This window comes from Pomacea canaliculata, linkage group LG7 (assembly GCF_003073045.1).
Source record: "Pomacea canaliculata isolate SZHN2017 linkage group LG7, ASM307304v1, whole genome shotgun sequence".
NCBI classification, from domain to species: Eukaryota; Metazoa; Mollusca; class Gastropoda; order Architaenioglossa; family Ampullariidae; genus Pomacea; species Pomacea canaliculata.
The window spans coordinates 22,244,501-22,258,891 of record NC_037596.1 but is presented as its reverse complement, the minus strand read 5'-3'; the positions used below and the strand labels follow the sequence as shown (position 1 = coordinate 22,258,891).

Here is a 14,391-nt window from a genome sequence, read left to right as displayed (position 1 = left end):
GACTCCAGGATGACACGTGACAGCAGTGTAGTGCCTGCCAGGTAATTGTCTCACCACACAAACACGACTTTTATGTCAAAATACTATTTACAGTTTGTAAATACATTGTCACAGGTCTGGCAGATTTACAGAGAAGGGGAAAAAAAAAGAACATTATTTTGTACATGAGAAGGTTAAACACAACCAACTACATTTCAAATAGAACAGCTTGAGGAACAGCAAAACATGACGATACTTGTTGTGAAAAAAATGTTTCAAACTCGATTTTACAACAGCCGTGCGGAAGATTTAAGCTTAATGAAGATATTATTTACAAATGTGTAATAAAATGGAGTCAGGGCGAAAAAAAATTATAGAAGGTTGTGCGAAGTCTTACATCATGAAGAGTGTTTTAATCAGAGTTATAAAGAGAGTTAGTTACATCATGAAGAATTTTTATCAGTGTTTTGATGGGCGTTACATTATGAAGAATGTTTAATCAATGTTATGAGGAGTTTTATTGGTGTTTTGCTGGCTGTTGTATCTACATAAATGTTATCTCTTGTGTTACACTGCCAATATTATACCTTTGTCATTCCCCCAAAGCTTAGCAATATGACCAAAGTACTCAAAATAATATTGATCATATTGTTGATGAAATGAACATACTTCAGGGGGTCCGAGAGGTACATCCAGACGATGCCAGGAGATATCCGAGGCCGGAGTGGATTCTACTTTGCACAGAAGTGTGGCTTCCTCGCCCCTGGCTACTGAGGCATTCTGGACCATGGTTATCCTGGGATAAGCTGCAGAATTGTCAGAATCATCAGTGGGTTTGTAAACAACGGTCATCGTATGGTAAGCTACAGTTATTTTTAGAATAAGTACAGTTCTTGTGAAGGATTAAGATGATCCTGATAAGTTACATAGTTCATGTCAGGAGAAGAACTGCGAGGACCGTGGTTACCTTAGGATTAGCTGCCGAGTTTACTGTCAGAGCACGAACTTGCATTACTGGACTGCTGGCATACGATTTTTTTCCAGTTAACTACTAAAACGAGGCATGATACTACAGAGCTTCCGGTTTAGTCACATTCATTGTTTAGGCTCGCCGAGACTTACAGAGGAGAACTTCGCAAGAGGCGAAGCGTTGGTCTCGGCAGACAGACAGCAATCCACCTCTACACATCCGTGGTTAAAATAAACTATTGATGTTCTCTTTTTTAAATTATAGTAAGATGTCACAAACATTTTACACATTGAGATTACAAATATAGTCTTCGATGAAATGTATTTTTTTCCATATTATCCTCTCTGAGTATATTTATTCATTTGTTGTCATTTACTGCGTTAAAAGCCCAATCTTTTTCATTTGCCCTTTACTGTCAAATGAACTTAAGAAGTTCCAGAAGTGATACCACAGAAATTAAGATGTCAAGCAAATATCGTAACCACGGAAATAAAAGTAAGTATAATAAATAAGCAATGACGGAGTATGACAAAACAGCAGGAATTGGGTACTTGTGTTGACGGTAACTCCTGAACTTTTCATTGATGTTTCCCAAGCGTTCGCTAGGGAGCTCCCTATCATGTGAAATTAAAAGAGGAAGGAGCCCAACGTCACAAGTCACGTGACTTACAGACGACGTCGAGGGTGGTGTCTCGGCTCATGGTGTCGTTGCCGTCTCTAACGGTGCAGGTGTAGCGGCCGCTGTCCGTGAACTGCGCCCTGTGGATGCGCAGTGCGCCGCTCCTCTGATTAACGGTCAGCCGCGGGCTGATCTTCGTCACTTCCTGTGGGAAAAGAAAAGTCTTTATGATTTACATCACACACACACACAAACACAAACACACACTGTACGAGCACGTGCACACACGCGCACATACGCACACACACTCTCTCGCGATCTGCCTCCTACACAGTCTTCTGGAAGGTCGGTAGTCAGAAAATGATTTATGAAGAACTTTCTCGAAACTAATTAAAGGCCGCCGTGCACAGACTTTTGCATTAATCAGTGAAAGCTATTTTCTCTCGTTGTTTCTGCTGGGGGAACCTTTCGGCTCATTTAATTCGTTGGCGTGACATTTAAACATACATTATTCAATGCATCGAAAAATAACCTGTGTGATGAGTTTCGTCAGATCGTAAAATGTCAGACAATTGTAGTTTAATTATTGCTGTTTGTCGCAATAAAAACTTCATTCAAGTTTTGTTTGGCTGGTTAAAAAACATCCGATTGTCAGGTACAAATCCTTAGTCATCCGCGGATGATAAAACTCAGAACATTTTAGTGTCTGGTGATGTTGGGAGGCAAGTACCTGGAGCTCACAAGTGTGTGTGTGAGTGAGAGTGAGAGAGAGAGAGAGGAAAAAAACAGTAACTAAATAAATCTGTCATTAAAAAAAATGCTCCCTACTAAATCGTCAAATTTCAAGGAGAGCTTAGGGGCACACGCTGACTAACCACACCTTTGAACTTTGACCCTCGATTGCACAGGTCCTACTGTCACCTGCTATTCAGGATGCACTACTGAATGCTACTCACGACGGAACGTTCCTTCGTCCACGTGACCCGCTGTCCGCTGCCGTACTGGAACACTGGGCACTCCAACAGCCCCATGGCTCCCTCCAGGGCCTGCATCTTCTTCTCTCGGGAATCTGTAAAACAAGTTTCTCTTTAAGTGAACAGTGTCAAGCTGTCGGGAAATGTTTGGTCAGCGCCATGTCAAGTTTTTCCAGGACAGATTTGACTAAATTTCATTGGCTGAACTACACAACGAGTGTTTCGTAACCTAATGAATATTTTTGTAGGAATTGTCACCGACCCAAACAGAATGTCCTGACCATCTCTGTCGGAACCAAAGGTCAGCATGCGATTCTCGAATATTTTGACCCCTTAAGAAATTAGTTGCCTTTTCCATTCCCAGACGAGGCTCATTATCGAATTTTCTAGACTGGTTAAAAGACTCTCGTCAATGGATTTTAATTTCTGTTTGTCTCTTTGAGTTTGGTTTGGATTTTTTAAAATTTTATTTTGGTGTTTAGGTCTGTTATTGTAGATTAACAATCGCAATCAAAATTAGTTATCCTCGTAGAAACTGTTGGGAGAATTTTTAATAGACTGGTGTTTTGTTTATTCCTTGTTATTCCTCGATGAACATAGGTCCGCAGTAGACTGGTGAACTGCTTGATTTTACCAGTAAACCGTTGAGTAGGAAAACAGTAAGCTGTGTGATGTTCTCGGTAAACAGGTGAGTCTTCGGTATTTGCAGTCAACCGATGAAATACTACAGATGTGCAGTGAGTTGTTTAACATTGTCAGTCGGCCAGTGAGTGGATCTATTATTGTCAGTAGGGCGGTCCGGTTAGCGCCTGTCACAAATACAGAGAGGATTGACGGTCTGGGGTTCAGATCTTGTCTCGGGCACGCTGTTTTATCTCTGCATGTCGCATGTGTTTATAAGCCTGGCTGAAGTCATGTTCTAAATAATAATAAATAACAATGTTTGCCTCCTTGACATAGCGTTTTACACATTTATACACGAGCGTGCATACACGAACACTAAGTTCACTGAACCTTGACATCATACTCTTTTGCTCAACCGATCAACCGGTGAGCCGCTTTGTATTCTCACTAAGCCTCTAAACTACCCATTGTTCCAGCAAACCGGTGACTTTTCACATGGTCACTGAAAGGGGTGAACTGCTTCACAACCTCAGTTACCCGGTGAATAGCTTCCCGTCCTCACCCAACCGATGACTTGCCTGATATTCTCGCTCAGCGGTGAGCGGTTCGATACTCCCAGCGTGCCTTGCGCGGCGTCTGTGATGGAGGAGGACAAAGGCCTGCCTCTCACGGCACAAGTCAACATCCAGACGATGCTGGCCGCACCTCTCGGCCCACAATGCCGCCATCCAGGGATCGCGTGCAGACAAGGGAGCGAGCGGTCACGTGGCAAGGACACAGAACAAGCGAAATTGTGCCAGAGCCTTTTGAGGAACAACTTCTGAAAAATTCCACACAAAAGCTCGGCTGAAGGGGCGGGGTGAAGTGGTGTGGTGGGGCTATGGGGGTCGGGGATGGGTGGGGATATATTTCTCTGGCATTGATCATATGTGTGATCTGTAAGGTTCTCTTTTGCGGCACGTGCAGGTCCTGAATACATAGGTGTAGACATACAGCCATAAAATTATTTCTTTCCTTCTCTCTCTCACACAAAACACTCACACACACGCACAAACACTCACATGCACAAACATACACAAACTCACACACACACACACACACAAGTGATCGCAATATTTGAATCAATTGTTGTTCGCAGTGTTGTAGGGAAATGTCTAGTATATATATGTTGCTTCTTCTCTCAACATTTCTTCCATGTTACTTTTGCACCATTCGCCCTGTTCGACGACATCTTGTCCGTGGAATTGTGGGAGACGCTTGAAGTCGCGCGGCACAAACACGGGTGAGCTCGGGTGAGCTCGGGTGCACACCAAGGCCGTGACGCCAGCTCCTCCACTCTACCTTGCATCGCAAACACTCCACCTGGCTTTGCAGGTCAGAAAATAGCTCTGCCTTCGTTTGCACGGCAGCAAGCAAATACCAGCCCCGCCACACACGTGACATAATTACCTGTAATTATAAAGCAAAGACTGACTCTCGGGATGGTAAGTGCAGCCGACTAGCAGCAAAGGTGCCGATGCCAAGCTCTGCTGGAAAACTCGGGCGCCGGGTGCACCCGGCAGTGATGGGTACATGATTTCCTATTAGGAAAGGGAGAAGAGGGAGCTGAGATCCGCCTTCCTCATGCACCGCCCTAGACACGATGAACCCCTCACAGCTATCTCCCCTTACAGCCAAGAAGCTAAGAACTCTCCTGCTTGTGTGCACATTTTAGCATCTACTCCTAGTTTTGTGTTCTTTTGGGTCGTTCTCTTGAATCTCTTTGATGTCGCTACTCTATAAGGAAACTCGCTGTAGTCTTTATTACTATTATCGTCGTCGTCGTCATCATCATAATCGACATCGTATCACGCACCTAAAATGCTGTATTTTTTAACAATTCTGAAGTGTATGGTTACCACGTGGTGTAGACGAAAGTAGGTAAGGTAACGGGGTCAAGTATATTTAGTTCAAGAAATTACCAGATTTCCTCTGATGTAGCAAGGCTGCTAACTGATGTTGTTCAAGGTGTTAAGAATTTTAATTTAAAACATTTTTATAATTAAGTCGGGATGGAATATTGGTAGGATGGAAATTTACAGCCATACTGAAATATGGTGGGGGATGACAAATGTGGAAATGATAATGATCAGAGCCTGTACTATGGCCGTTGATGACCGAACTCTCCATCACCAGCTGTGTTTGCGGGGGGAGCGATGTTGGCCAAGTGGCGGTCAATACATCACAGACTGGGCCCGCGGTTTGTCCCGGTGCTAATGAGGCTAAGCAGGTTTAGCACCGGCCAAGTCCTCTGATGACATTCCACGTCACATAACTCTGCCTTTGCTTAACGGCAGGAATTAGCATATCGCGACAGCAACGCACATGGGGAACTACTTTCTTGCGCCTTCACCTAGCAAACTGGCGGAGGGAGGATCGAGGGGCGACTGCACGGCAGGACAAACGGAATCTTTTTGGCAAAGCTGTCTTTCGGCGATGACTTTTTGTGAGTGAGAGAGTGAGAGAGAGAGAGAGTGAGAGATGATGAGCCTGTGATCTTTGCATGATGAGCTTCAGTATGATCTTGTGGCCTGAGCCTGATAGGCTTGTGTACGCTGAGCGCGTGACATTCCCTGCTGCACGCGACTGTAGGATACAGTTCCGCAGGTGCAGTACACGGACTGTAGTATACAGTGTACAGTTCCTTCTATGTGTACAAGACACGACAAGAGTACACAATGTCTTAATTTACAATGTATATATCATCTTTGTATCTATGGACTATTAATAATTATATTGAATATATAAAACACATGTTACTCGTCTCTAAATTTAATTTAGTATTATTATTATTGCGTGAGTGAAGTCTCTGTCAGTCCTTCTCGAAATAAACTTTAGAAGGCTGTTCAGTTTATTCAAGCTTCCCCTAGTCAACTCACCTGGCAGGAATGAGTACCTGACTACATAGAGGGTAGGAGAAGGTAAGTAAGGCAGCGAGGGAGAGCAGCTGGGTGCCCCCCTCACATTGTTGACCTCAAGTAGAGGTCTCTAATATCTCAATCCCCAACGACAAAAGGTCAGGTGACGACCTTTGTTTTTCACTCAATTTATGATGTCCTGTCTATCAATTTGTCACTTACTGTCACGTGATGTAATGCCTTATAAAGTATTTCTCACAAATTCACAGACTTCCAAAGATGTAGCATCATAAAACATATGAAAATGTTTCTCGTCATTCTGGAGATATTTTAGTGACATCGGAAAAGCGGTCGGAAAACTCCTTTCGGAAAGTCTCCCATGAAGTAGCTAAATAAATCTTAAAACATTGAAAGTAGAGAAAATTTCAACTGGTAATAGAATGTCTAATGCCAAGAAGTGGATGTTACCGTAGAAACAGAATTTGATGTGCAAAGAAGGGACAATCATCTGGTCGATAAAGTACAAGGTTTCAAAGAGTTTCCTCCCTGTAACTAAAGAGTTTCTTCCTCCGTAACTATCGTTCTCATTGCCATAACCATTTTTTTTTACCGAAAAAAAATATTTGGAGTCTTGGCATTCGACTATTGTTGAAATATGACTTATGGTCAATTAATGTTGACGAAGTAATATTCAGTAATGCTGTGAGTATAATATGTGTAAAGATTTAAAATTTCTTCATTGGGGATATAACAAGCGAGAGTATATATTTCCATAATATTAAAAACAATAAGTTTGCAGAATCAGGCAAATAATTAGGCCCAGCGAAGACCTCCTGGCAACAATGAGATGTCCATTGAAATGGTACGAGGTCGTCTGTAATACAGGAAGATCTAAGAAGAGAGAGATAAAAGAAGAAATGGGGAGACAGCCTCCAAGAGCTGGCTGACAGGCCTGTCATTCAGTGCACCCACAGAATAGCAGAAAACCCAGAAAATGGCGAGAGTTGGGGGCAATCATACCGTCAGATGGCCCTGCGGACAGTCTGGGATAGGAGACTGATGAGTATGTTGTACTTATGTTCTTCGTTAGCTCTTGGAGGACGAGCACAGAGAATATGCAGAGAACTCCTCTCTGAAGAGTATCTTCAACAAGATTTAATTTCTCTCGGTGACGATTATCTTTGCATTCCTCTGAGTTTTTCTATTGTCCCCTACCTTATCTTTTTGTCACTGTCGGCTAGGGACTGATCGAGAACAAATTTTCGTCGAGTTCTTAACCAAATCGAAAGTATTTCCTTACAGAAAATAATAACTTCGAAATGCAAATAACAATGTTTGGCAAACTATTACCAAAAACGTAAAAAAAATGTGAAGCAAAAATTTCTTCCCAACTCGTGTTAGAAAACAAATTTTAATGCTGAATCTCTTTTTAGGAATAATCAGTGTTTCCTGCCACAATACCAAAAGATGAATGTCACACAAATGAACAGTATATAAACACTAATTTGAGGAACTGAACTTATTGACGGGATTCTTTTTCTCACTAATATATCAGGATTTGTTTTACCTACTTATACAACTCAGGGACTCGTGCACCTAAACAGACATTCACTAAATAACTACATTCAGGTCGAATGACAAGTTCATGAAAAGCTAAACAGCTTAGGGACAAAATTACCTGCTCACACAAATCAATCAGTCCGTCCTTGATTAATTCATATTTACGATGATGGCATGTCAGGGGAAACCCACCCGGAGATGCTCTAAGACAGATGCCATGCTGTGTCATCCCTGCCAGTGACAACGGGTACAGTACCCGGACAGAAGGGATGGGGAGGAGTAATTCCAGCACTTTGTACAGACACCACTGATGCTCGGGATGGTGAATGAAAGAAGGAAGGGCTGACTGCAGTAAGCTTCGGGAGGAAAATTCACCCCATGTAGACTCTCATAGTTCTTGTCTGCTAATTCCGACCTTCCCAGTCACCAAAATAGCTTTTCTTGATTTGAATTTTCCTTTTAAAGAAACCTAATTCTAACTCCAGCTCTCCCTCACCAAAGGTCTGTAATTAGTCTAAACCCTGGCTGAGCAATATTTAGCCTCTTCATGCATTATTTCATTTTCCATCAACAGTTTTGAGGCATCGAGTGTGGACTTTTTAAAATAAGGTCCTACATAGAGGACTTTCATTAATTGGCGAACCCTCGGGCGTGTCAGGGACCCGGCTGTACCCAGGACTTGTCATTATTATTTATTTAATATTTTTTTTTTGTCTGCTGCATCCATTCTGCCGTCTGCCGTTTGTCGTGTGCGTCATGCCGCGCGGTGCCAGTCTCAGACACATGAAAATAATGTTGTGTAGTTTACATATTGTGTGATATCCTGTAATGTTGTTCTTTGGGGTACACGAGGATAACTCATTAATATCATCAACTCAGACATATTTCAGAAAACCGTGTAATTTTGTCCTTTTTTCCCACCCTCGCCACACGAAACACTGACAACATTTCTTGGACACAATACAATATTTTTGGGGTAATTTTGCGAAGCATTTTTGATTTTTGGTTGTTTATTTGCACTTTCTTGGTTGTTTATTTTTGGTTTTAATAATTTTTCTAGATTCCATTATACATTAAGATGTTTAGATCGTTTAATATGTATGTGTAAATATTTGTATATTACGCATGCATACACACCTACAGACATTCATTATATAGGGACAGAATATAGACTAGAAGACTATTTGTTTTTAAGTATTAAAAATGTGCATATGAATTAAATATTGAAGATCAAAAAGCTAAAAATAGAAAAATACTAAGCACAAACTTGCAAGTTTTTCAAATATTAGATTATAACATATTTATATATAGTTGTGAGTGTGATTTTTGAAAAGATAAGCTAGTTTGCTGCACCGAGTATTAAAGGTCTTATATAAGTAATGGCTGGATGGTGAGCTTAGTAGGAAAGAACTTCCACCTTCAAATGATTTCGCAATATGGGGGAAAGGGAGAGAGAATAAACCGAAAAAAAAAACCAACGGCCAGGTCGTCATAAACAGTGTTCCGAGACGAAATGTGAACACAAAGCCTCTCATTGCAGTGGTGACAAGCGAGTATTTTACCTCTATACTACCTGGATTGTTACTTGACCAACAAACTAATTTTAAGCGGTGGTGGTGATAAGTGTGTATATGTATATATATATATCTCAATAACGCCATTCTCCACAATCAAGGCAAGCTCAAGGCGCTTTACAAAAACAATGAGATACAATAAGGATAACTGTAGAGATACACTGTAATATTGTTTATTTGAGGTAAACTTTAGTTGTATTATCCAGTTTAATGTGCCCCAGCGTCTGGCATACATTCAGATACACCAAACTGACAGCATCCAGTACACAACCTCTGTATTCCCCTTCACTGCTTTACTCCACTGATAACATCTCTGGGATGAAGCAGATTTTATTTCCTCATTCTGGGATTAAACAAACAACCAGAACGAAGCAATGTCTGGTTAACATCTGAGGGAGTGGCAACGGTTATTGGCCTCCATGGCTGCATGCATGTGAAACTCACCCACCGTGACCGCGAGCACGAAGTCAGGACAATGTTAGATAAACATTATTAGCTACAATTAGATAAGCGCCGCGCAGATAATTAACAGTTTGCACGGCATTACAGCCAACGTCTGTGGGAGACTATGGGAAAGGACGACAACTCATGGCATTTCCCATTCACTGGTTCTCTCCCCTTTCGCTTTATTTATGTATATTTTATTTATAGATTCTGAATGAATCACAGTAACAAACGAGTTGTTTTTTACTTTGTCTATTTGAGTGTATGCCATTCATACTTTTTTTTTTTTGAATATTCACGCGGTATGCACAGGTGAATAGATATCAAGCAGGGCAGAAAGGTGTTTTGTTTACAATTTACGACTGTTACGACTAACAACAGAAATTTAGCCCTTTCACTGTTCTGTAGTTCCTTCTTTTACTTTTACGATTTCACAACAGAAATGTCACCAAACATCTTGCAGCGGATAATTGTTTCCTTGATACGGTTTAACAACGGACATTAAGTGAATTCTTTGTTTGATTTTTGTGTCTTGTCCTCCTACTTGTCGACATGGGATCCTCGGTCGCAGTAAATTCTGCTTGCTAGAGATGTTTGTTTACCATTAGCTACCGATAATCACTGGGATGTCATGGCAGCTTCAGCTCTCCGCTTGCCTCGCCAGTCACGAGGACCCGCAGCTGTTCTTGGAGCACGTCACGTGGTGTGCTAACAAGGGAAGTGGCGCCGCCACTCTAGGCACGTGGACAAGTTAGTTAACAAGGTGTGCAGGCTGCCAAATGAGGACATTTCATTCAGACTGGTGTCCTATGGCAACAGTCAATCAGTATTTAACAGTTTTCTTAGTGTCGTGCGCAGAGAGCACGCTGATGGCGTATGTCCGTCCTCAGACCTTCATTGAATCCCTGCTCTTGAGAAATATCCTGCTCAACCATAAACCTCTCTTTAATAGTTGTAAAATCTTTCAAAAATAAATAGCTTAAGGCACTAATGTACTAACATGTCTCTTTGTGTCTGCACAACATACTTTATGTACTTAAATGATACATAGACTTCTTATTACTGGGGAAATAATGTCTCTCTCTTTCTTTTGTGTGTCTGTATGAGGGGGGAGAACTGGTCATAAAAATTCCCTCTTTTATGTGACTCAATTACTCATCGGGAAAGTAGCTGATATTAACCATCCTTCTGCCCGTCCTTTTTTTAATTATTTAATCCTTGCGACAATTGATAAAACAGCAATGATCTTCTCCACCCATCTCTTTACATTCGTATGTCTCGGTAAAGGTAACTCCGAGAGACTGACAGCAGAGTCCAAGCTTTGGCCACCAGCGAGTGTGTACTGCGCATGCGTGGAATATTGCGTGCCATGTTGCTGAGATGTTGCGCGGCCATCACCACCATGTTCGCAGCATCACTCGTGGCAGTTCTCCGTTCATTACGAGTAAACACCAGGCTCCAAATATCGAATTGGGTTAAAAGACCTCGTTCTGGTGCAGCGGGATCTTTTGCTCGTCGATCTGCTTATACACTTCTTTAAGCCTGATTACGGTGTCTCTACGTCGCTCTAGGGACGCACAACGGGATCGATACCGGCGCCATATTTGCCGAGTTGCAGACGTACGCAAAGGGCAATAACTCTCTGCACTTTTGACAACGGCAGTATGACGCACATGACATCAAACACAAGAACGCATGCGCACTAAGGGGGTTGACATTTGACCCAGTGACAGGCCACACAGAAGGAAACACTGACACGAGGTCAGGTTAGTGTCATTACTAATATCATCTACTACAGCATCTGATGGCGGGTCGCATGGCGGGTCAAGAATACAGAGTTATGGCGTGGACATGAATACCAACCTACTTCAATGTGCTTTGCCTGGAAAATAGGTCTGGATGAGGATGTAGTGTTGTTGTGCATTGTATTGGTTGTTTATGTACTAACATCAGATTCTTAATGTCTTACATTTTATTTGTGTCCAGTGATGTATTGTTGGATTAGCGAGAATTTTGTTTGTTTGTTTGTTTGTTTGTTTGTTTGTTTGTTTGTTTGTTTGTTTGTTTGTTTGTTTGTTTGTTTGTTTGTTTGGTTGGTTGGTTGGTTGGTTGGTTGGTTGGTTGGTTGGTTGGTTGTTTGCTCGTTCGTTCGTTTGGTTGGTTGGTTGGTTGGTTGGTTGTTTGTTTGTTTGTTTCTTTGTTCGTTCGGTTGGTTGGTGTTTGTTTGTTTGTTTGTTCGTTTGTTTGTTTGTTTGTTTGTTCGGTTGGTTGGTTGATTGGTTGGTTGTTCGTTCGTTCGTTTGGTTGGTTGGTTGGTTGGTTGTTTGTTTGTTTGTTTGTTTGTTTGTTTGTTGATCATACATTTCTTTGTGTGATGATATGTTATAATTTCTGTGTCCTTTTTTTTTTTCTCTGTCGTTGTGTTCATCATAAAGTGCATTAGCTGCTCTCTGACACAAAGAGATGCAAATCAGACTAAATTGCTATAGCAATAAAAATGTGTTTAGAAGGCTGGTTTGTTTGTTTATATGTGTATTTTATTTATTTAACAGCAGGAAGATGTCCACCGCACGTGTACTACATTTTACTCCAGTTTATCACACTACATGTCACTTTTTCCCTGATAACAACGACCATCCCTCCAAAATGTTTTCTCTTCAATCCAGCGACATAAATATCGTGAGCACTAATGAACAAAATATTAATTAAATAAACAGACACAGTAGATAACCGACTTTTACCTATTCTCATCCCGTTTTGCTTGCTTTCGAATCTCCGAGATTCGACCACAAAATTGGCCTCTCGTAGAGGAAGAAGAATGATTGTAAAATTCTTCACGGAATTAAAAAAAAAGGTTGTTAAGGACCTGGAACATCGCTGCAGGGGACGCAAGCAGTTCGGCTGAGGGAGACGACAAATGTCATCGTCAAGCCGAAAGTCAAACATGGCGGCACGCAGTTCTTTAATGAGCCGCTGAATAAACAGCACATCAGGAGGAGTGAGCGAGGGAAGGAGAACATCAATAAAACCACACCTTCTCCATGTGTTACTCTGTGCCTTTGATCTTTACACACCTGCATCATTGGCACTGGCACAGTCAGCGACTTTTGTCATACAGATGTAGTCCTGTCGCCTCACCTTTGCGGGAAGGAGGTGGGGTTAACGGGGAGGGAGTTCAAAGGTCAACTACAAGTGAATCGCAACGAGACAAATTCTTGCTTTTCTTTATGATTGGGTGGTGTCGCCCTCACAAAAACACGACCCCGACAAAAACTTTTTTTCTGGAAGCTACCTAAAGGTTAATTGTCATTAGCATCATTTAGCTAACTGTATTGACAGCCTTTTTGCATCAGAACTCAAACATTTGTTTTACATTTGCACGATGCCAGCTGTACTCTGATTACTCCTGCATTTTTGCCCTCGTCAGTCCAAAATTTAATAAATTTTGCACTCAAAACATAATCATACTTTATATAATGACCTAATCATTTTATGCGGCTATCCAGAAATATTTCAGCACCTTCATATTAATTTGATATTGAAATTCCATCATATAGTTATCACACATTATCACCAGATACAATTCTCTCTCGAGAAAAAAAAAATCCCGAAACTGTGGCTATACAAAAATAGTCTCGGTTTTGGGGGATTTTTTTTTTTAACAAAGGGGGTGAAAATCATTTCCAAACACAACTTTTTCGTCCCACCACACCCCCAACACCCACCACCCAAGTACGGAAATAATGTGAAGGCAGGTCGAGTTAAACTGGCCAAACCTGCGGGGACAGAATTGCAATCTATCGAATCAGTCATGACAAAGATGGACCGTAGCGATGGAAAGCAATTTCATCTTGGCCGGCTCACTCGCAGCTCCCATCATGGCTGTCCATTCGCCGGTCCCTGGGTCGTATCTGTGGCCATCACCGGGCGCACGAGAAAATTTTACAGCAGCACACAAAAGCTTTCAACAGCTCGCACTTTCTTCTCCATTGATGCTTTCTTCCTTCCTCCCGCCCTCACCATCACCCCCCGCCGCCAGTTTGATGATGCTACCAGATCCAGTTATAAGTACTGTTGTCTACCACGGATACCTTCAGACACTCAGGGTACTTCCTGAAGTGCTTTTGTCTTATCTTTTCTCCATGGCCAATAGTTAATTAAAATAAATTAAAATAATTAAACTATTTTATTGCGTTGCTTCATTCAGTAACACATAGTGTTGTCTACTACAGGTCCCCTGATCATTTTTTTATTATTCACCCATTCTTTATCTTAAAGTTGGCTTTTCTTGTTCGACAATTTATTTATTTGTTTATTTGTTTTATTTTTATTTATTTCCTTACTATGTTTCTCTGCAAAGGTAAGCTCCATTCATTAACATGAGTTCAAAGGTCTCTCGCACACTGTGGTCTTCACGGAGCTCATTAATTAAACTTTTAGGTCAGTCTGTGTGATTCTTGTCAGAAAACAAAAATAACAACAAATTTGTTATTATTTGCTGTTATCTTGGCAGCGGTTTGGAAGCAACAATGAATGTAATTTTACGTTTGACATAATATACCTCTGGGACCAGATGTAGAGAACCTCGCTAGAGACTTGATGGATGGCTCATGAGTAGCAATCAGCCGCGCAAGACTACAGGACTTTTTGTTTGGCTCAGTTTAGTTGACTGTTTTGTATTAGCCACCCAGGTAGATTCCAAGCTACGTGGGGTCCTAAACATTTTTCTTCGCCTGCGTTAGCATCCGCT

General features: G+C 41.5%; 1 protein-coding gene across 1 annotated transcript in view; it reads right to left on the bottom strand.

Annotated features, from left to right (window-relative positions):
• LOC112569077 (fasciclin-2-like) overlaps positions 1-14,391 on the bottom strand; it is a 31,136-nt gene that overhangs the window by 8,442 nt on the left and 8,303 nt on the right. The window contains exons 2-4 of the mRNA XM_025246740.1: positions 2,525-2,637; positions 1,620-1,773; positions 649-785 (exon numbers count right to left, since the gene is read on the bottom strand). Coding sequence (XP_025102525.1) covers positions 649-785; positions 1,620-1,773; positions 2,525-2,637 — 404 coding nt within the window. The remainder of the gene's footprint in view (positions 1-648; positions 786-1,619; positions 1,774-2,524; positions 2,638-14,391) is intronic.